This window comes from Marmota monax, unplaced genomic scaffold (genome assembly GCF_021218885.2).
Source record: "Marmota monax isolate L192 unplaced genomic scaffold, Marmota_monax_Labrador192_F-V1.1 WCK01_AAM20220418_F8-fsc00052, whole genome shotgun sequence".
In the NCBI taxonomy this organism is placed as follows: domain Eukaryota; kingdom Metazoa; phylum Chordata; class Mammalia; order Rodentia; family Sciuridae; genus Marmota; species Marmota monax.
In genome coordinates this window covers 5,146,005-5,170,349 of record NW_026693473.1, presented here as the reverse complement: position 1 = coordinate 5,170,349, position 24,345 = coordinate 5,146,005, and the positions used below count along the sequence as shown (strand labels likewise).

The 24,345-nt window shown below is 43.5% G+C and overlaps 1 protein-coding gene across 21 annotated transcripts in view; it reads right to left on the bottom strand.

The window, feature by feature from the left end:
• Kalrn (kalirin RhoGEF kinase) overlaps positions 1-24,345 on the bottom strand; it is a 636,773-nt gene that overhangs the window by 558,119 nt on the left and 54,309 nt on the right. The window contains exon 1 of one of the 21 annotated variants that reach the window (XM_058583508.1): positions 20,521-23,364. The exons of 16 other annotated variants lie outside the window; for them this stretch is intronic. In XM_058583508.1, coding sequence (XP_058439491.1) covers positions 20,521-20,587 — 67 coding nt within the window. In that variant the 5' untranslated portion in view covers positions 20,588-23,364. Of the gene's footprint in view, positions 1-20,520; positions 23,365-24,345 lie in introns of those variants that run through there. 4 more of the 21 variants (XM_058583506.1, XM_058583511.1, XM_058583519.1 and 1 more) reach the window with 4 other exon arrangements.

The following is a 24,345-nucleotide window of genomic DNA, read 5'->3' as shown; positions in this document are numbered from 1 at the left end:
TCCATTCTCTCTAAACACCGCCTACCCCACTCCCTCCCACTCCTCCCACATCATGCTTAATGTTCCCTACTTCTTCCTGAAGTATCTTAAATTAACAGAAGGATGCACTATTTTAGCACTCATAAAAGAATCACCTATGTGATATTAATCAAGAGGAATGAATGAACTGTTTGAGATGCTGAGGCACCAACAGAGTCAGAATAGTTCTGGGCCGGAAACCCTTTCCAAGCACCTTCCAAATCACACTCATTCTTCCCTCCCAAGAAACGACAAATGATAAATGTTTTAGTTATTTAAATTTCAAATAATTTTTTAATTCTTTCCCCCTCATATACTCAAGGAAAAATTACCAGTTTTTCTTCTCCATAGAAGAAATTTCTAGTATAAGACCCCCAGAACAAGGCAGCAGGTCAACAGAATGTACTTGTCCACACACCAGCCAGTTCCCCTTTCTCTCCCTCTGAGCTGGCGCAGATCAGAAGGAAGCCTGCAATGTCTGAAATCTGATCTTCCATCTGCCACTTGATCTTCCATCTGTCCCTTAGCCAATTCAACTGAGGATTGGGGGCTGGAAGATAGAATAAGAGAGGTCTCCAGGGGTCTACTTGGCGATGAACAGATGTTAATTTGGACTCAAAATGGAATAGAGGTAACTCTGTTTCCAGCAAGAAAAGGCCTAAGGTCATAGCCAAATATACTTTGGTGGCCAGAGGAAACCCTGAGATGTTACAGAGCAATCCCTCTGGCGCTGCCTCCAGGTATCTAGGGTACAGGTGGTCTCATCTCAGTTCCCTGACTGGAGTAAAATGATATGAGGTTTAGAATAAGAATGGCTAGGTTAGAATCCTGGTTTTACACACCATTATATAAGCTGAATGACTTGGATAAGTCACCTTAACTTTGAGATAATAAACTAAATTACCCACAACCATTTTTGACAGGCCAGGTTCTTTTTCAAGAGAAGGTCTAGATTTTTGTACTATCTATGCTACATCTGTAGGCTCTTGTAATGACTAAGGAAATGCTACTGAGAAACTATCAGCTGCAACAGAAGATGTGGTCTCTCACCATGACCACATCTTCTGACCAGTATAAGGAGGAGAGCTAGGGCACAGCCTTGGCTTCATGAAAACAGTATCTGGACAAACTAAGTCAACAACACCATAACATATTCTAAAACATCACTGTCATTTTAAGATCAGTCTGTACTATAATCTTCATTTGGATACAGAAGTTTTAAGTCACAGGATTTGCTTCTTTATAGACCATATCCTGACAAATAGATCTTATCTTGAAAAAGGCATCTCCAACTTTGTTGACAATCCTGAGAAATGTTCCTGGAACCAGGGTCTATTCCTGGAAACCAATTTCAACTTATAAAACTTCTGGTAGTTATGATAAAATAAAGGTAAATCTAGCTGAAGCAAGACCTACACTCCCAAGATAACTGACCATTTATTTATTAGTTGCAACCCCTAGCTAACATCCAAACCACAAGCTGCCCTTGCCCAACCTCCCTGCAGGAACCCTGGTCATTCAGAAGAATCAGAACAGCGCTAACAAAGGTAAGGGAAGCAAACAGAATTAAATCAAGGAAAATAATAATAATAATAATAATAATAATAATTAAATCAAGGGACGCTCCCTCCACAGCCAAGGTCAATACCAGGATGGGCAGCAGGGCTTAGACAGTGGCAGAAAGACCCCACTCATCCAGCACTTTGAACAGACACTCTCTTCCAACTGGAGGCACAGAGCTGCTAATCTGACACACAACCAAAACAGACATGTGGGTAAAAATAAAATTACCAGTGCTCCAGTGAAAAGGACAGGAAGAGAACATGTTGAAACAATCATGGCCTGTAGCCCTAATACCCATGCTGCTAAGTGACCTCAGGGGCAGGAAAGGATTGATCAACTTACTTCCCTTGCTCAAAATCTCCGAATGGCAGCCCATTGGTTGCTAAATACAATTCTAAGCATTTATTATGGTACATAAAACCTACCCAACCAACATTTCCAGCTTTCTCTCTCGTTATTTCAAATTCCTTTCTCTCTCTCTCTCTCTCTCTCTCTCTCTTTCTCACACACACACACACACACACACACACACACATACTCCATAACAGACACATCCTCTACATAAAGACTTCTTTCCAAACTCTCCCTTTCCTCGATCTCCACGAGCACAGCTTCTATCTATCCTTCAAGGCCTTTAAGGCCAAGTCCACAGCCAAACTTAACTTCCTCTTCTCAGCTCCCAGCACTTTCTAACTGAGTGCCCTTTCCCTTCACTGTAACCCCCATGAAGATAGACTCTGTCTTGTTCATGTTCATAGCAGGGCCTGCATAGGTATTCAATAGATATTTGTCAAATAAGGAATACTATGGCCAAGAAGTTTCCTATGTAACTTAAGTTTTCGAGTACTCATAGGCAAGAAGTCCCCTTAACTGAGGCAAGAAGAAATTCAAATTTCAGTGGCTTTGATCGGATTTTTTTTTTTTCTCTCGTGTGCTATCTCACTCCCTGAAAAGTCTCACCCCATTATGTCCTGGAGTGCCACTCATACCTCTCTGGTGATCGTCTCTGCTCTTGAAGTACCCTGCCAGCCACACCTGCCTTTCTCTTCTATTCTAGCTGCCTGCAATGGATGGAGGATGCCTGTCCTTGGCAAGGACCCCAGCATCTGATCCAGGATGCAGGCTCCAGTGTTCTCAAATCCCCAGCGCTCCAAGTGCCAAACATCCTGAGTTGCTGGAATCTTCTACAACAGGATCAAACCCTGATGGAAGCTAAGACCATCTTCCCCACTCTGTTCACAAGATCAGAATCATTTGTCTTCACACGTCACACAAAGCCACCATTTTAAAAAGCTCCTTAAATTTGGGCACAGTACTCTTCTCCTCAGTGACAGATGGGAGCCCAGGGAATTGCAAGAGAGCATGTGGTCTCCCCAAAACCCAGTTCCCTTCTTCCCATTCAAATTTATCGACAAACAGGTAGCAGTGTGTGCTTGCCTCTCAGATGAATTGGCTAGGACCTGTTTAAAGGCCCACAGTGGCCATCGTACAGACTGAAGCTACACTTGACCTCTGACATAGCCCTCTTCCAATCTACTGCTTCAGGCCTGGGATGTCCCCGTGTCAGTCAGAAGAGTTAACTGCAAACACCTTTGCTTACTTACCCTTTCTCTTACCTTCTTCCTTTTAAAATTTCTGCCCAGAGCTTACTCTCTACCCTTTCAGCAACAACCCCAGGGACGGACCCCACTGCCTTAGCCCCTCCTCTGGGTTCATGCTTACTTCTGCCCTTGGATCCTTCTCTCCTGAAGCAGTCAATAGAATGGATTTCAGCAGATACTGCTCAGGCCCTGAAGAATTATCAATGCTGAAGCCTTAAATGCCTGCCTAATATGTTCATTATTCTGGGCTGGGTCACTCAGCCTCTTAATCTACTTAATGGAGAAGGAACTCCAGTGAGGAAGGAAGTACCTTCAGCATGGCTGGCTCAGCTAGTTGGGAAACTGCTCCATAGAGGAAGCACAGCTCAGCTACCCAGCAAGTAGCCTCAAGGTGAGGAGGCAGGAACAGTAAAGGTGCCACTTCTGCTGAAAACAATGAAGTATGGGAAGCAGCCTGAGACTGAAGTTTTTCCCCAGAGCCTGAGGCTAAACTTCAAGGCAAATGGAAGTTGGTTTTTGATTCTATCCCCCCAATCCAACTCCAAAGTCCTCTCTCATAGCCCAGGCCTCATGTGTTCCATCACAACCTGCCTTCCTAGGCTTCCAGACCTCAGGTCCCCTCTTGACATGCCACCACCCTCTTCTTATCCAAAAATTAGGCTTTAGGCAACATAGGTTAAAAGTAGCTAACATTGAGAATTTAACACACATAACATCACCTAGTCCTTATGCAAATGCTATGAGGTAAATACAATATTATCAGCAAGAGGAATCTGGGGGTCTAGAGAGGCTGAGTGACAAAGCTGTGAACTCACCAAGGCCTTTTTGATTCAAAGCCTCCTCTCACTTAAGCATAATGCCTAAAAAGCAAGTTAATATGTGAAATAAACCCATCCATTGGGTTTATTGACACTTCCAAATTTTATTAAGTTTTTCTTTGGTTTTTAAAGGATACTACTTATTCAAATGAATAGCTTTGGGGGTGGGGCGCTGGGGTTGTGGCTCAGCGGCAGAGTGCTTGCCTAACACATGAAAAGCACTGGGTTCAATCCTCAGCACCACATATAAATAAATAAAATAAAGGTTTTGTGTCCAACTACAACTAAAAAATAAATATTTTTTAAAAAATGAATAGCTTTCACTGCTGAGATTGAAGGATGAACTAGCATGGAGGTGATAAAAAGGAACAAAATCCACACATAGGGATACTTTCAATTCACTTTCACCCAATTTGTCCCCACCTCTCCAAAACCCAGCTGAACTTAGGTGTCCATGACCAAGTTTCAACTCATGCATATTACTGACCTACTTGGGGCATCTACTCTGGGCATTTTCTTTGAGGGACTTCTAAGAGCTAGCAATCTAGAGCAATGATAGAATAATAAGAGGAACTTCTAAGATAAAGTCCACAGGAAAAGGATATATTGAAACGAGAGGGAAGAGAAATGGATCTCAAACCTGTGGAAGGTTAGTGTTCAGAATTAAACCTCCTCTCCATGCATCGATACTATGGAGGTACCAGCTGGGGACTGGGGAGAAATTTTGCTGAGGCTCTTATCTCAAAGGGAGGATGTGGAGTCCATCTGATTTCTGGAAGGCAAAGAAGTAAGCCAGCACTCAGGAGGGTTGTCTTTGGTACCCTCAGGCCTCACCTTCTATGCCCCCTGCTCTGAGGTAGCAAGGGTAGGTATATTAGAGAAAGGACAGCCTTCCAGCTCTCCTGGGGAAGGGAAGTCCATGTTTCCAAGGAGGATTCTTAACCCTCAATATGATCTTCCTTCCAAAACTGCTAGGAACACTGGGAAAGACCCAGCTTTCCCAGTACAGTCATATGCCTGGATCAGATGCATTTGGTTTTTATTTGTGGGGGATGGGTGGGGGGTGGTACTGGAAATTGAACTCAGAGGCACTTGACCACTGAGCCACATACCCAGCACTATTTTGTATTTTATTAATTTATTTTATTATATTATTATACAGATAGCACCTTGCTTTTGCTGAGGCTCACTTTGAACTCGTGATTCTCCTGCCTCAGCCTCCCAAGCCACTAGGATTACAGGCATGCGCCACCGTGCTCGGCCAGATGCACTTGTTTTTATATACTGTGCATTTATAGAAGTAAATTGTAATGTAATTAAGTTTTGTGAATAAATTTCCAATAGTCGGGCTGGGGTTGTGGCTCATCGGTAGGTAGAGCACTCGCCTAGCACATGCAAGATCCTGGGTTGGATTCTCAGCACCACATAAAAAATAAATAAATGAATGAATAAAGGTATTGTGTACAACTACAATTAAAAAACATTAATAAATAAAAATTCCCAATAGTCATTCTTTCTACTATATAATTTTATTCTTTAATATTTTTGATTAAATGAATTTGTTACAGGCTATCCCAAATTTTCATAGTTTTTAAAAAGTGTTTTTTCAAGGAACATACTCCCTGTATTTCTGAATCCTTTGTTAGGTTTGGCTCTATATTTTCTTGCATCATTCAGAGTGTACAGGTCCCACCTACAACCATGACAACAGCCATGACTACACTTACTAACTTTAACTCTAGCTGAGCACAGGGTACGATAGACACAATTGGTTCCTACCCAGTGGCCATTTTCCCCCTTCATCCCTGCTTACAGAACCTACATTTTGTTCAGAAATCAAGCAACCATGCACTTCAAGAGAAGCAAAGAGAACTTCCAGCCTCACGGGTTAAATGCTGATTATATTACACTAATCTGGGAAATTACATCCCCTTCCAGTGACTTGCTTAGGAATTACTGGTGAAATTATGGCTTTTGAACCATGAAAGAAAAATTTCCTGAAGGACATCTGGGAAAGGTTTACTTGCTCTTGAAGAGAATTATGTGAACACAGGCTTGAGGAAACAGGCTCTTTCAGTTGTCACTTCTGTTTGTAACACAGAGTTATGGTGGCCATCTTGGACTAAAAGGATGGTAAAAGGAAGGACAGCATGAACTGTGGTCCTGAGGTCTCCATTCCTTGTAATAGAAGGCAAGGTGATCAGGATCTTCCTTCCCACTGAGGACAACTTTGTCTTTTAATGTTTGTTTTTATCTTCTTAAAAGCATTAAAGAACAAATAAGATAAAAATTTAAAACTACTAGGTTAAAACTTAAGAGAAGTGAGAATATAGAGAGGCCCAGAACACAGGGCAGCTTTTTCCTTGTGAGAATTTGCCAATCACCAAGAAACAGTAGCAAAACTAAGCTCTGCTTTTGGCAATCAGAAAGAATGAAGGGAGCCAGGTGCAGTGGCCCACACACATGTAATCCCAGAAACTCCAGAGATTGAGGCAGGAGGATCAACCACAGCAATTTAGCAAGGTCTTAAGCAATTTATAAAGACTCTGTCTTATTTTTTTTTTTTTTTAAAAAAAGGGATTGACGATATATCTCAGTGGTAGATTACCCCTGGGTTCAATCCCCAGTATGGGAGAGGAAAAGAAGGAGAAGGAAAAGGAGGAGGAGGAGAAAGAGAAGGAGGAGAAGGAAGAAAAAGAAGAATGAAGGGAGCAGAAATCAGAGGCCCCTATCCAAGAAAAAGACTCTCATAAACAATACCCATTCCAACCTGTTTCCTCCCAGGAGGGGAGGAGAGCCTTAACCTCAAGGTAAATGTAACCAAAAAATAAACAAATTGTCATGCAAATTTGAAACTCAGTTGCCTATAACCTGGGTTCAAGGAATCACAAGCAGATTCAACTTGGGTTCAAGTGGAACTAGATGGGTAGTATTCCCAAAGATCTGTCAAAAGAAAATAAAAATCATCGCAGAAGAATGCTGTTATTCTAGACTTCAAGGAATTAGGATCCTGGAGCTAACTTATTAAAAGCATTAGAGAGCTAACAAAATAACAAAAGTTGCCAAGCTAAAATGTTGAAGAAGTTGAGAATCCAAAGTGGTATGCCCAGAGCACAAAATAGTTTTCTTTCCGTGAGAGCATTTGCCAATCTGCAAGAAACAGTGAGGATTATGTGGGATTTTTATTACCATAAAATCTTTTTCAAAACTAGTGACCAGGAACTGGGCAAGGTGAAGCTGAAGCAGGAGGAGCACTTGAGCCCAGGAGTTCAAATCCAGTACGTGTAACACAGCAAAACCCCAACTCAAAAAATAAATAAAATAATGACCAGGACACAATCAAATATAACACACAAGGGGTAGAGGGAAGACCATGAGAAAGAACAATCAGAAACAGCAGACTACAGAAATAGGTTTATATTTGTGGTAGTTATTTCACAATGTACACATATATGCTAAAACATCCTGTATAGGGTAAATATATTCCATTTTTATTTGTCAGTTATACTTCAATAAATCTGGAAAAAATAAAAAGAGAACCACAAAAACTTCAGATAATTTGAGAGTTTTTCATGAAACTTAATTTTCTAAGAAAAGTAATTTGGAAAGGAATTAAAAGTCATTCTAGCCCTGAAAAACACAATAATTGAAATTAAGAAGACAATTCATCTACGTAATTGCAGTTTAGACTCAGCTAAATAGAGAATTAACAAACTGGAAGACAGATCAGAGGAAATTATCTAGAATGCATCATAGATAAAATTATTAAATATATAGAAACTACCACAAGAAATGTAGAAGACACAGTGAGAAATTTCAACATACAATTGACTGGCATACCAAAAAGAGAAAAGAGAATAAAGACAATTGCTAAAGATTTACAAAGTTGATGAACTGTAAAATCTAATGAACTTATTGAGATTCTAATTTAACTTTCCAACTTCTGAAATTCTTAAGAGAAATAAAAGAAAGGAAAAACAGAAGGAAAGGAAGAAGAGAAATAAATTTATTAAGTAAATTTTAGTTTGGGTTCAGTTATCTGTAGCCATAAGCATCCTAAATGATATTCATAGAATATAATAGCTATCATTTATAGAGTGACTACTATGTGATATGAACTGTAAAAATTCTGTATTCCAATTTTGTTCAATTCCCCACAAAGCTTTATAAAGTTTAAAAACCATTCAAGACAGGCTGGGTAGGTTATAGAGACAAACCATTCCAAAATCTCAATACCTTAATAGATAAGATGATTATTATGTGTTCATATTACATGCTCTACATGGCTCAACAGAGGAAATGAATGTCATTGTCATCTAGGGTCCCAGGCTAATGAAGGCTTTATCTTATCAGAACTTCTACAATTGATAACATAATGGAAGAATTAATTAAATAATACCTCCTGGCTTTAAAGCTTCCACTTGATAATAAAACACCTGACTTCTGCTTACATTTCATTAGGCAAAGCAAGTCACACAACCAAAGGTATATGGAAGTGCAATCTTACCAGGTTACACTACCCTGAAGGTGGACAGCTGGAAGAGTTTTCTGAATGGCACTAATGACTACCACAGATAGATATGATCTTAATTCTCCAAATGAAGAAACTGAGACTCAGAGTGGTATTTCATTGCTAATTGGGTTAATTAAGAATGTACTAAGTCAGGGCTGGGGTTATAGCTCAGCAGTAGAGTGATTGCCTTGCACTTATGCGGTACTGGGTTCGATCCTCAGCACCACATCAAAAATAAATAAAAAAATAAAGATATTGTATCCTTGAATTGGTGTGAGTATACTATGTATACAACCAGAGATATGAAAAATTGAACTCTATATATGTAATAAGAGTTGTAATGCATTCTGCTGTTATATATAAATTTAAAAAAAAGATATTGTGTTCATCTTTAAAAAAATCTTTATTAAAAACAAGATTGTACTAAGTAATACAGAAGAAGATACTATTAACATGGTTATTTGCCCATTAGTGTGGAGTGTGTGGGTAGTGAGAAACAGCAGAGATGTGATCTCTATGGAGTCAAGCAGAGTCTGTGTCTCATCCTGGTCAATCCCAGAATCACCACCCCCAGGGGCAGAGTATAGAACCAAGGTAGACAGAGGGAAATATCCTAGCCCTTTCTTTATTCCTTGTGCTAACTAAAGGCTTTCCTACCAGGATAAGATGAACTGCAATTGGCCAAACACAGTGTGCCTGCATGTACTGGGGCCTCTCACTAGCTTATATATTCCAGGTGTTCATGATGTGGTTAAGAAAGGGAAAATGAGCCCATATAAGTGGACTGACTGTGCCAAGTTTCTTAACTTCTATCTTTGCAATTCTGAAAGTTTTCCAAGGCATAGGAGACCCAACCTGAGAGAGTTCTCAACCCATCATGTCCAAATTCTTTGCTCTCTTAGGTCCTCAACACCTTTCCGTTAGCTGATTTTTCCAGCCTGTCATGTGCAGAACATTCTCCTCCACACCTCCTTCTATACCTAGTGATGACATGGCTTGCCTGCCCTCTCCTGCACTCCACATGCGTTGGCTGACTTCCTTGGCCCCCCTTCCTGCTATATGTGTGCTCCTCCACCAGCCTGGTCCAGCCGCCTCCAGTCACAGCAGCAGCCAGCTGGGATTCTCTCCCTGTGGCAGGGAAGGCGTCAATACCAGGATTCTTATTTATTTATGTGGATGAGGCAGCAGTAAAGAGGAAGGGGTAGGGGGAAGACCTAGAAAAGAAGTTGTGATGGGCCAGACTGGAGAAAAGAGACTGGAGAAAGAATTATCTGTATGATTTCAACTGTGTTTCAGCCACACTATCTCTAGCTGGAGACACACCTGGATGAAAGATCTGTATATTACCAGGAATACAGAGTTTGTAACCTTAATTATGTCTCAAAGCATTTGGCTGTGTTCATCCTAAAACTTCTAGCAGATGAAAAAAAAAAAAATGTGGTTTCCATTACAATGTCACTGAGGGACTTGTACTGGGGTTGGGATCATTAAAATGAAAACACTGGTGAGTAAGCCATGCCATTTTGTCTCCAAGACTTACGTCCTTTCTCCACCCCTGGCCCTGTACTTTATTTTGAGATAGGCTTAAAATAGTCTATAAAATATGGAGCTCATTATCCCATCTAAAAGATTTCATTTAGCATGAATGTAGATTAAAAGCCCCATGCCAAATCTTCCGCCTGGGTTTATAAGGAAGACACTCCTCTGCCTTGCCCTGGGCTGGGCTTCTCAAAGCATGATTCTGCAGTAGCAGGGGAGAGCCAGGAGATGCCACTTCCAACTCCACTTGGCTTCACAGTAATAAGGAAGGATGGAGACAGAAATACAATCCTTATTTGGGGGCTTCTTAGAATTTTTGCTTGGAGGCTTAAAAGGTTGAATCTAACAAGACACCCCTCAAACCCATGAAGTCTCTAGTCTGCCCATTCTTCCACATACAGTGACTACATCAAGGATACTGGGTATATTAAAAGGGGTTAGAAGTGGGGTTAAAACCACAGAGGAAAATGATGAAATGAGGCCTCAGCTTTGAGAGATTTTGTTCTAACATCTAGTTAATTCAATACCTAACCATATGACTTTGGCAAGTAAAAGCACCTCTTCAGGACTCAGTTTCCTCAACTCTTAAATGAGAAGCCTTTTCCATCTCTATTTTATATATATAGTTTTTTTTTTTTTTTTTTTTTTGCTGGGTACACAATTATGCAGGTAAAGAGAATAATAAATACAAACTTCTTGACTTCTTATTTGCTGCAATACCATAGCATGAGCCAGTAATTTCACTTTTTTACCTAATCAATCCCTAGCTTTCTCTAATTACTCCTTCCCTCTGAATCTCCAGAGTATTTGCTCTGCATTTTCTCTCACTCTATATATACTTTTCCCTGGCTTGATCTAAATTCTTAAAGATCCAAATGTTTATAAGGTCAGTAGGGTCAATAGTGAGTACATGCTGATCACTTGATTAGTCAGTCATTACCCATTCCATGTGCATGGATCACCTCCTCTTCAAGGTCACCCATGGGGCTCAGCTCAGGACTTTGTATAAGAGGAGGAAGAAGAGACACATCTCCTGGTTATACTGACAGTCCTATCCTAGCTAGCCCTTGGAGATGTATTCCATGATAGAGGATCCAGGGTTGGGGATGGAGCTCAGTGGTAGAGCTAGCAAGTACAAAGCCCTTGGTTCATTCTTCAAAAGCCAAAAAAAAAAAAAAAATTATCCAGGTGATCCTCCCTTTGTCCCATATGTTTTAGTCATGGATCCTCTCTGTGTCTTGAACTCTCCTGCCTCTCTAGCCTCAGCCCTTGACATTGTCTGATTATTTGCTAAAAGTACCAAGGCCATCTGAACTGCATTTCCTCATTTTTCTGTTTTCTACTTGAAAGTCATTTTCTAAGCACTCCTTCTTTCTTCCTCCCAATAGAGGAAGCGTTCCCCCTCCTCCAGTCTACCACTTCCATCTGCACTCTTTATTCAACCCATTCCTAACTCCTCCAGGACACTGCTGCACTTTAAAGTGCTTACCACAAGCTGTTATTATAAATTCAACTGTTGCTTGACTTGTATATTGTCTGCCTCCCTCTCTAGAATGTAAACTTCATGAAGACTTCATGCCTTATTCATGCTGTATCCCTAGCAAACAGCATAGGGCCTGGAATGCCCAGATTTATTGTTGGTGCTCAATGAATATTTATTAAATAGATTAATAATCCATTTCTGTTCATCATTTTTAAACTTCTGCCCCTGGCCCCCTCCCAAGTCTCAAACACATCCAGACCTCCCTTCTTTACAAAACCCTCAATGACCCTCATGTCCCACCAACCACCATTCTATTTTTACCTTACATTTTCTGACATATTTCTTAAGCAAACAATATGTGCTTGCTGCTGCCTCATCCTCACCACCTCCTACCACTGCAATCTGGTTTCTCCTCATCAAGGCACTGAAACAATGCTGTAAGTAGTCACAATGCCTTCTGTCACCAAACCCTTCAACACTGGCCCATCTCCTGCACATGGGAATCCATAACTGCCCATTGTCCTCTATCCCCATTAAGTTTTTGATCTTGGCTCTCTACTGACCCTTGAGAAATACTCTCGTCATCTCTCTCATCCTGTGTTCCTATGTCAATACTTTCCTAAAACAGTCTACACTATTCTTATTTTTCTCTATACTGTTTTCCCTGAGCTAGTATCACTGTCACTTCTAGGCAGATGCCTCAAGATCACCACCCTAACCACTCCTTAGTATCAAAGATATACTGCAACTACATGAAGGAACCTCTCTCTCCAACCTCAACTCTCCGCACACATTTTTGTAATCTAAAAACTCAAGGTTCTAAAGTCCTTAGCCAACACCTTCCATTAGAATAACCGTTGCCACCCCTCCAGCCAAACCTAAGCATGGATGACTTCATCATCCTTAAATATGGGGACTAAGAAATTCCTGTTACTCTCTCCAATGTTATCTCCCACATCCTCCTTGTCCTTCCCTTCCATAGGCCTACACTCCCTTCATTTTCTGTCTTCTTTTCCTGTGGTTCTTCTTGTGCCTCCAGGTTCACCTTTCAAGACCAACACTGGCATCATCAGGCTCTTGTGCTCAGGAATTCCCTGAGATTTCTCCCTCTCTTGTGCCTTAACTTCCACATACACTTAATTGCCCCCACTCTTTGTCAGCTACACACTTCTTCAACCCTGTCTGTGCCTCTGCCCATGCTTTACTGACCAGAATGCCTCACCCACCTTCTTCACCAAACTATTATTCATCCTGCATGCCAGTGATGAACTACAAGACATTCTGGAAAGATATACTTCTCCACCTCCTTCAGGCAATGAGCTATGCTCTCTTCTTATGCAGGCCTAACTAATTTCACTTACAAAATTTGTTGTAAAGTTCTTTCATGCATTTGAGTCTCTACTTCAAACATGAGAACCCTATAATATGCTTTTTTGCATTCCCAGCACCTAGTCTGTTGCCTAAATCTTAAGCATTGTTCAACCAATACATTTTTTAATGGAATGCTACTGCACTACTACCATTTCCTTGTAATGTGACACAAGCAAGACTCTTCCAAAAATGGTCTGAACCTCTCTCTCTCCAACCTCAACTCTCCCCATACAGATGCTCTAGGTGGTCCGGTTTAGTTGCCATTCCCTGAGCATGCTCTGTGTCCTCATAATTAAGCACTAAGGCTTAACTCAGTTCTCTCCTTTTTATTCTACCACATCACTTACCCTGGAAATTCAGCTGACTAGAAGGCCATCTAGGGACACAGCTGTCCCACTGCTCTTGGCCTTCAACAATCATTAAGATAAGCCTTAACAGAATTGTACTACTTTTTGTGTTATCATCCATTTCCCCAACTAGACTATAAAGTTTCATGAAGACAAGAGCACTGTCCTCTTCAATACTGTATTCCCAGAACCCCAAATGAAACAAAACACATAGTAGGTCTGCAGAAGATATGTGTTAAATGAGCATTTCTTTCTTTATTCAGACTCAATTAGCTCTCTCTCTTATGAATTTATGACACTCATTTATCAATTCAACATGAAATAATTCCTTGTGACATTTTGTATATATTGCATGTATTTTCCACATGGAGCCATAACTGTTAGAGCTAAAGTGATTCTGCTTATAGGTAATCCATCATTAGATAGAGGGGCCAGAGAAGACTCAAGAAAGGTTCCTGCTAGCTCTTGATCCTTTAGGATCCTTTCAGGAGTTGAATTGTAAGCTCCCTGAGTGCAGAAATCCTACCTCCTACCCTAAATGCTCCCTGGAATGCCTGAGCTCTTAGTAGATCCATCACTCCTGCTACTACTAGTGAGAACACAATATTTCTTGCTTTGACAGTTTCTTTGATGGCAAACTACCTCCATCCACAAGGTGGAAAACAAACACATCACTTACCCTGGGAATTCAGCTGACTAGAAGGCCATCTAGGGACACAGCTGTCCCACTGCTCTTGGCCTTCAACAATCATTAGATAAGACTTAACAGAAGAAGAGGCCCTGGGAAGCCATGTCATACCTAGGCAAACACAACGCCGCTTTACTCTTCTCACACTGCAGTAACCTCTACCCACTGGATGGAAACCCCACACCAGGACCTCACAGAGCAGCTATCAGTGTCTTTCCCCCAGGACTTGGCCTAGATATATCTTGCCTGGTGATCTCACACCACGGACAAGGCACCCCAGTGATATACTCTACCACCTATTGGCAGCAGAGCTAGCTTCATGACTAGTTTAGCACACAAGCTGAAGACAGAGATAGATGGAGCTCTTCCCACCTGTAATGCAGAAGGTATAGGAGACAATTCATCCTAGATGGAAGTCTTGGGTGCTGAATCCTGGCTTTTCCTTCAGCAACTGTGTGATTTTAACACAGTACTTAACCTCTATAAGCCTGTTTCCCATCTGTGAAATGGGAACCAAGGGGGGCTATCTCAGAGGACCAAAGGGGGCAAGATATTTTGAATTATCAAACATTACCATTTTCTTTTTAATAACTTAAGAATGATGTGATAATAATTGTTTCCTAGAGAGTTCAGATATTCTCTTAGCCAGTTATTCCTGTCAGGATACAACCTTGAACTGGATATCCAGGTGAAAATACAGAGATGATGATAATGAGGGCCACCTTCCAATCTCAATGAAGGGAAATGACCCTCTAGAAGGAACTAAGCTTCCTAATAGCTACAGAAATTGAGGAGGAAAAGCGCACACATACTGAGCACCATATTAACTCCTCCAGTTCTGGCAACTCCTCAAGGTGTGTCTTATTACTACCCACCACACAAGCACACAGGGAATCACTAAACACCGGCCTTGCATCTGCAAACAGAACCAGGTGTAATTAGCTAGAGGAGGTTTTACGGGAGGACATGGGGGGGTCCAGAGGTTTGGAAGAAAAAGAAGATGGATCATCTGTAAGAAGGGGAAGCTTTGAGCATGTCAAGAAGAAGCACAAGAAAATGTGAAAATTGCTAGGGAGGCCCTGGTGTGGAACAACAGGAAAATTTTCTGTGATGGTATTTCAAGTGGTCCTATATTCAAACTGTTTGTTAAACAGAGGACTGATCCCTTTAGGAAAGGGATCTTGTGCCAAGAGCCAATTAAATAATCATAATAGGTATTTGTGAGTTAAGAGGCTAAGTTAAAGTAACTTCTGTGAATATTCAGCTCAAGCAGGAAGGTGATACCTAACTCCTCTAATTAGAAAAATCCCAGCACAAGAGAATCACCCAATCTACTCTGCATATGCATGCTGTGCAGTTTTCCCACTGACTGCAGAAGAAGGAACAGGCCATGAAGGTGGACCCAAAGAAGCCACATATTACTCCGGGTGCACATACACAACAGTTAACAAGAACAGAGCAAGCCATACAGATGTGAGTAGCCAGAGCCATGGCAGGCTCAGGACCAGTCACAAGTAGATGGTCAAGGCAAAGATACCATGGGTGACCTCGTCAGGGGCCAGAGCTGTACAGAAAGCTGAGCAGCAAGCAAGCCAAAGACAGGGCACCTGTCAGTGAGAGGAATCAGGGGCCAGGAAGAGGCACAAGAACAGAAAGGATAAGACCAAAGGAGGAGGCAAGCACAAAGTTCAGGACCCCTGATACCAAGGCCATGTGGTACAGCTGCCTCTGACCCTGCTCTGCACCTGGGCAGAATCCATCCTTGCATTGAATGTTTGGGAAATACGAAGGTTGAGACAACAGGGAATGGTCAATAAGGGAGAGGTGAACCTTAGTGGAAAACCCAAGGAAATTCCTGGCCATTGTAGAACCCAACGTCACACAGGCTTGTAGACAGGTATTCTCCTTACCTCCCGGGTCTCCTGAAGATAGAATGGGGTTTTCCTTTCTCTGATTCTAGCAGAACACGGGCAATGCCCACCTATCACCTATTATGAGCTATGCTAAGCAAGTAAGGAAAGGGTTTTGACATCTATAATAACAAACAACCATCCTATGTCCAAAATCCTAGGCGGCCAGAACTGAGAGTTACAAACCCAAAACAAGTTGGGGCCAGACAACCTCCTGGGGAACAGGTAAATTCATTTCCCTAGAATATGAAGGAAAGTCAAGGCTTAGTTAGTAGTGATAGCAAATGGTTATTGTTCTAAAGAAAGTTGCATGAATTATACCCAAAGGACCACGTTCTTTTACATGTTGTTCCTTAGTGCACTCCCGTGTTTACTCCTGTGTTTACTCTTCTCACATAGTGACTGATTATCTCAATTGTTTTGTTATTTTGCCCCAGAGTCTTCTGCCTTTACTCTCTGGCATCATATTAAAGGATGGCAATGAGCAGTCCCAGCCCTGGGACGCCTCAGAACCACCTGCAGAGCTCTTCAAAGATAATAGCGTTCAGCCCTCTCTGCAGCAATTCTCTTTCAGCTGACTAGGGAGAGGGCTGGAAAGGAGAATGTGGACACTATGCTTTCTAAGTGCTCCCAGATGATTCCAATGTCCATCAGGGTTGAGAACCAATTGCTCTCTGGTCCAGAGTCCTAAGCACTTTGTGGTAGCCACTGGAATGCCGACAAAGCATCAAGAAGAAATAAGCAGCCAAAATCTACTTTATAAATTCAACCTATCACTTAGATTTTCCAAACATCAGTCATTTTTGTACTTGTACAACCATTTGCACCATTTCCACATACCTCTTACACTATGATTTCTTTGGTATTGTTTTCAATTAACTTTATTTTTACTTAAATTTATTTTTTAAAGAAACTAGTGGAGACTGGGGGTTATGGCACAATGACATAAAAAGTCGACAATGAAAGAAGAAGAGATGGTGGCTCTGGAAAGGAAAAGGCATTCAAAGTCAGAGGGCAGGGTGGGGAGAGGATGTGGGCTCGGTGAAGGGTAGAAGTCTGGAGATGGGCTGGAGAATCATAGAGGAACCCCAGGGAATGGGGGTGCAGGCAGCAGGTAGCATGAGGCTAGGCCTTGAAAGGAACAGCAGGGACAGAAAGAACAGGTCTGAGCGGCAGGAACTGAGGAAACAGGCCAGCCCAAGAGGGCCTGCACTGGATGGAGTGAGGGCAAGGGTGACAGCCCAGCAGAAGGTGGCACTGGGCAAAATAAACTGTCCTCCAGACTGTACCAGGCAATGAGCAGCAAGAGGAGCTCAAGCAACATCTATAAATTACCTCAAATCATCTCATGGGCTACAGTGGTGGGTGTTCCTGCTCCAGGGAAACACTGTCTGAGGTTCTATGAATAAAGAGTATCAGTCTTTCACTCTTCTCCCTTCGCTACCAGAAAAAAAAAAAAAAAAACTTTATACAAATACAGGAATGCAAACCCCACCTTACTTGTCAGGTCCCCATGGATACACAGCTCAACAATAACTACAGGCAGCGTTACTTCTGTTTCCTATCTGTGTGAGCTCTTTACTTTTGAGGGACAGTCCCCATGATGGCAAGCATCTCCTTAGTCAATGCCTGTGAGCAGAGACCACAGTCGGTGGAGTTGACAAATGCCCAGTGAGACACACGATAGAAACAGCATCTGTTATTAATGAGAATAAATCATCAAAATACAATGTCTGAGCAAGCTGGCAGTTCATTATCATGTAAATCCTTGCATTATAGCTTAGCAGAGTCCTAGAGAACAATACCTTTTATTTTTTAAAATCCTTACCCTTAACTGAACAATGATGGGGCGGTGAAAGATGGGTCTGCCATCAGCAGGCACACACTGTTACTTTTTGGTAAAGTTTATTGCTGCTCCGTGATGTACGCTAATGTTTCCTCCCTTTTCCTAGGTGTGTCAAGTCTCAGATTCATTTATCCTCCCCTCGCAGCCAACTGGATGACTCAGGCTGGCACACAGCTCAGTCGATTATTTCAATTTCCTGGGCTAAACTCATCATTGCCCACCTCTTCTCGTCTCCTATTTCCTCCTCACTTTCTTGAGGTCTGTTTCTTTCAAGATGACGTAAGCACGACCATGATGAGCGCAACATGATGTAAAATCCTGAAACAGATGAAGGGAGCTAATTCTGTTCCCCTAGAGATCTAAGAGAAATTTGTTCAATGCTCCAAAAGGCAGGCTCGTCATTCACGCGTTCATTTGTTCAACAAGTATTTACCGAGCATTTCCCCTGAGCAGGCGCAGGCTGTGAAGCATGCCACTCTCTAGCTCACCTTAGTTACGAACGTTGCTATATCCAAAACTCCAGTTTGACTTTAATGGGAGTAGGCACCTTGGACGTGTCCGATACCGATACCCATTAACTAGAACTGAACATCAACACCCAACCCCCGAAGACTGGAAATCAGAGGCCCTGAAGTCAGGAGCTGCTAGCCTAAAGCCTCACATTAAGGAAAACTCTATAGACACTGTATAAAAGACCATAAACCTTGAAATTAAATTACAGCCACACATGGTGACCAAACACACAGTTCTGGCAAGCAGGAAGATGGGTTAATCTACCAATCCATAAATGCACCAGGCAGGACACTTTTACATGGACTAACATAATACACTCCCCCCAATTCTATCATGTAACTATTATTAATATTCCCATTTTTTAGACTAATAAATCAAGGGTGGATCACTTACTCAAAGGCTTCTAGAGAGTAACAGAGCCAGCCAGAACTTGAACCAAGTTTGCAATTCATAGATTCAAGGGTTAGGGTTAGGGTTAGGGTTAGTTATGATTATAACTTATACATTACCATCTCATTCCTTCTTAAAATTAGCATCATATTCTAGTTTGGATCATTTCAATATAAATTGTCTGTAAGCCTCTAACAATTCTTAGTTGGACCTTTCTCAGCTCCTGGTTATCACAAACCACCTGTTCCTTTCTTTTCCAGGATGTTTGTAGGAGAGTAAGAATTAACTGTCTTAATAATGGACACTAACGGGGCTGGGGCTGAGGCTCAGTGGTAGAGCGCCTGCTGTGCACCTGTGAGGCACTGGGTTCAATCCTCAGCACCACATAAAAATAAATAAAGATATATGTCCAACTACAACTAAAAAAAAATTTAAATAATAATAATAATAATAATAGACACTAACATTTAAAGGGTACTTTGCTCATGCCAGGCACTAGGACAAGTGTTCACTCACAGCCTCTAACTTGACCCCTATAGCAACCGCTCTAGGTTGGACTACTATTGTCCTCATCATCATTTCTTCTTACAAATGAAGGAAAGGAGGCACAGAGAGGCTAAGTTACTTGCCAGAGGTCACAAAGATAAAGGAGTAGTCTTCTTCCCTTTCCTCGATCTATGATATCCACCACTATGAATTTGTGGCTTTCTTCTTAACATCCTCACCTCACCCCAGGTCTGGGCTCTCTCGGGTCTATTTCCCAATACTAGTGAAAGACTGCTTTCTGCATGTGCTGGTTTGGTTTCCTCCATCTTTGATTTCTCCCCGATAAAGAGCCTGGTTCTCCTTCTCTGGGAAGCTCTCTGCTTCCACCTGGCATTGACCTCCTGCACACCTAAGACTGTCTTTGATGGAGATTAACATTCCTTGGGGTATGCAGTGGAGCTTTCCCAAGGCCATCTTTTCCATCAGGGGTTTAGTCTCATTATTACCAAAACTTCTTAAAGGAGCCAGAGCTCTTAAAAATAACATTAAACATTTTTTAAAAATCAATTACTAAACAAAGTTCACAGTGCCTTTTCCTTAACATAGATTTCTGGATTTGTGTGACATTTCCAGATTTTGAGCTCATTAATAATTAACAGTGAAATACATTAAGGTCAGATTAACTCCGAGGAATAAAGCTGACTCTCTTCTTTTCACTAACCAGGAATTCTGTATCTCTCTATAGATAACCTACACAGGCAGCTGTCCTCGGGACAGGTGCTGTAGTTCCGTGCTGTTGAGGAACATGGAATTTACTGAGCACCTACTATGCATACTAGCTATGATGCTATGCATTTTGTAAGCATGAATCTAATAATAACTCCACAACAACCACAGCAGGCAGATCCTGCCATGCCCATTTTACAGATGGGGAAACAAACTCAGAAAGGTCACACAAATCAGCCCAAGGTCACAGAGCTGGTCAGTGGCACAGCTGAGGTTTAGGAGGATACTGGCTTGCTCTCAGCTTCCTGCCACAGGTGCCATTCTTCCTTCACAGCTTCTCAGAGGCTCCACAGAGGGCCTGACGAGACAGGGTTTAACTTGTCTTTGACTAAGGTACTGCACCCAATGAGAAGTCCAGCAGAAAAAGTGATCCTATTATATAGCTGCTCCCCAAGTGACTCTGTGCTCCCCGGTTTCCCCCTGGGTCACACCTGTCCCCACAAACACAGCCTTCCTTGACTTTCCACGGGTTTGGTACTTGCAGTGGCTCCATGGCTTCTTCTTTTTGTTCCCACCCCCTTCTTTGCAATCTTCCTCTGTGTCTCTATATCTTAGTCTCAGTCTCTCTCTCTCTCTCTCTCTCTCACACACACACACACACACACACACTCACACTCTCACACATGAGCACACACACAGTCAGGATACCTCGATCCAGCAGCCGGAGCAAGCGGAGATACCAGAGATACCACTGGTCCCAGAAGCGGTCCGTCATCCCACCCTGAACTCATCCTTCACAGCCAGTCCCCTGGGCAGAGCCTCATCCCACCACCACAGACTCGAGGAGGCCGGAATCGCTGGATGCTGGGCTCACACGCAGCCTGCTCTAAGCAACTGCCTGCTTGCAACGACAGCCACCAGTCCTCCCACACAGAGGCTGACTGTGCCGGGAGCCTGTTTCACAGCAACAAAGGAACAAGTGCAGAACAACGCCGTGTGCAGACCGAGCCTGCATGGACCCAAGGGGAGGTCGGAGATGCGGGGGAGGGAGTCAGGCAGGGCTTTTGCAAAGAAGTGATGTTTGAGGTGGTCTTGGGAATGAAAATCCACAGTCAAGGCCAAATCTTAAATTTCATTCCAGTATCTCCCGCCATCCTGGCTTCCCCTGCCTCCCACACAGAGGCCACTGACTCTTCCAACTGGACCAAGAATTTGGGAAGCCAGACACTTGGCCATCCAGATTCCAGAGCCAGTCCGCAGGCTGGGAGCCCAACTGCCTCATTTTGGGATCCTGAGGTACTTCTTGCCCAAGACTGCGAGTCCCCCATGCCCAGAAAAAGGCTGCAGACCCTTTCTTCCTATACCCCTTCACGAATCCAACGAGAGGAGAGACAGCTTGGGCTCTGAGGCCCCAAAGCCATGGGTTCTGATCCTGATTACCACTTACTACCAGTGCCAGCTTCCTCCTCTGAGGAGTTATACAGTGTTTCTGGCTGAGCACCTGGTAGTCTGTGGCAGAAGAAGGTTCTCCGGCCTTCCCATCCTTTCTCTCATGCCAGAACTTCAGCTCCCCACACTTAACCCTGGGTTCCCCTTCCCGGGCCTGTACCTGCACTTTCTGCCAGTGCACTCCATCCCCAGTCCTCCTTCTCACAATGGCCAACTCCTCCTAATTTTACAATATCCAGCTCAGATGCCATGAAACGGCAGCCTTCCCTGATCCCCCCTCCAAACCTCATCATTTCACTTCACTTTCTCCTTGGCATGACTCTTCTTCCTTGACCATAAATTCTATCAGGATAGCATCTGCCTTTTATTCACCTTTGTATGCCTCAAAGTACTTAGTAGAGTGACCTGGACTTCACAAGTGCTCAAGTGATTGCTACTGAATGAATGAACAAGAAAGGGAGTCTGGGAACCATACGGTTTGGTTTTAATGGCAGGGAGAAGTGTGGACTGGGGAGCCTCTGCCCCTGGGCACTGGGCAAGGCCTGCAGAAGGATGGCCGAGTGCCCTGTCCTTGCCCTCCTCAGAACCCCTCTTATAGCACACTGATCATACACATAGTGAGGCTGTGACTCTGGTAGCTAAAAGTTCTGCTCAGAGAAATGAAACCTGGGGGAGCCTCAGGTCTGGGACAACCTTGTTCTCCAAGCCTAAAAACTATCCATGTGCACAATTATTGCAGGTTTCGTTCAGCTTAAGCCATGCCAGCAAGGGCTTCTCACATCCTAACACAGAGGTTGGCCTTCCAGCCTCCTGGACTCCATCATGGCTGGCAGGAGCAGGCCTCCCTCAGCATCCACTCTTCCTGGGAACTGCAAGATGAGGCAGGCTACAGATTTCTAAAGAACTCAAAGTGAGGCAGAGAGGGCATGTCTGCGAGTAGGAGTTAGGAGGTAGAGGGAGAGAGTGGGCAGAGCCACAATCTCCACCCACTGGCCCCTACTCAGCCCCATTGCCACCTCCTGGTTCCTTCACAAAGGGCAGTTTTGGGATAGAGCAGAGACACCACCACCCAAGAAGCTACCTCTCCAACTCTGTTAGTATTATTTTGCTATTACCTTAAATGGACAAGATTCCAGCGAGCAGTTAACACAAGAATGCAAAGCCCCCCTCCTCTCTCCAGAGAGAAGTGACCCACAGTCTCCCCTTCTGTGAATAACAAGAATCCATCACTCAGTGTGGCCAGTACTTTTTAGTTCACAGAGTACTTTCACATCCATCATCTCCTTTGGGCCTCTTAATGGCTCTGCAAGTTCTGTTAGATGGGAATCACTTTCCTCTGTCTACAAAAGAGAAAACCCATGTTCTGAGAGGTTGAACAACTTGGATGAGGTCAAACAGTGTCCAGGTACAGTCTTTATCCCTCCCTACAAAAGTTCCCTGGGCTCAGTTCCCTGTGGAAGCTGGGCCATCCATCTTTCATGGAAAGATGGAAGCCCTCACAGTGGGACACATCTGTCTGCCAACAGCAGTCCTTTGGAGGTCCCTCCAGGGAGATGCTGATCTGCCTCAGGCACACAAATGAGTAGAGGGTCTGAGTGTGGCCACTTACTAATCAAGAAACTTTGATCTTTTCCTTTGGCCCCCAGCACATGGCTGCCCAGAGAGTATGTCTCCAAATAAGAACGTCAAAACAGATGTTTCCAAACACAACTCAAGAGAAATCTGAAATGAGAGGCTCCTAGCATGGCAAGAGACTTAGACAGCTGTGGGAAGAGCACCTGATTGTGAGACTGAAGTGCCAGTGCCCCGGGGGGCACTGTGCGGAGCATCCAAATGGTGCTGAGGCTCCTAGTCCACGTTCCATGTTTGGGCCTAGAGAAGGAAGCGGGCTCTGTTCACTTCCGCCTAGCAGCCAAGAGCAAAAGATTCCACACAGCCACATTTTCTGGGGCAAAAGGAATAAAGACTGATAGAGAACAATATGGGTGCAAGCACTTCCCCCGCACACAATGAACCCAAGAACATAAGCACTGCCCACTGGGTCAGTCCAGGGGGGACCCATTCAGCCCAGAACTTGACTCAAGATTGGCTTCAACCCATCCAGCTGGGCTCCTGGGTGCTCCCCAGCCCACCACCGCTCATTTCCCCAACTCCCACAGAGTCTCATAAGCCTTACTTTCAATGCAGCCCCTCTAGAAGTTGAATAAAATGTTCCGAGAGACTGCCAGAGTAGCCATTTAGCTGCAGTGCAATTAGAAAGGACAGGATATTGGCCAGGACAGAGCCTTATTAGAAGGTTTCTGTTGTCGCTTTGTCTTAAACAATGCTTCCACAGTGGCCCCTTTTTTCACCATGGTCAAAGCAAGCACCGCCATTCCCATTTGGCATGGTTCCTCCAGCCCACCCAGCTAGCTGCAGAGACATGTTCTCCAGAGACAGGCAATGTCTGCAGGCCAGCAGCACCCATCCACTGCAGAGGGCAGGCGCCCGTCTGGATCCTCGGTGTATACTCAGTGTCATCTCAGAGACGTGCTTCTCTCCCTTCGACGCTCCTTCTCCTACCCTTGGCACCGTTCTTTCCCCTCTCTCCACCCGCCCCAACAGGAAAACACTGTGTTCCTGATCAGATAAAGCCGGCACAAGTGCACAGAGCAGAAGGCAAGCAGCACTGAGGGAGGAGAGAATCCATCACATCCCAAATCTTTCCCACTCCTCTCCCAGGACAAAAATGACCACCGTTCCCTCAGGAGACTGGCCGGCCCCACGAACACAGGGAGCTATCTGACAAGTGAAGGTCACACAAGAGGTCACACAGTTTCAGGTGTCTGCAAACCAGAGAGAAGACTGTCCACAGACATAGCACTCTTCCCCCACCCCACCAGTGGAAATGGGCTCCCCCAGGCTGCCATTTTGCCCTGCAAGCTGCACTTCAATTGCAACATGAACCAAACCCTCCAGCAGACACCATCCTCAGCCACCTCCCACAGCACTTCTGTCCCCTCAGAGATTAGCACCAAGTGCCAAAGGGAAGCTAGTGACAACACGTTCTCAGAGATACCACCCAGGGGATGGGATGGACACCTG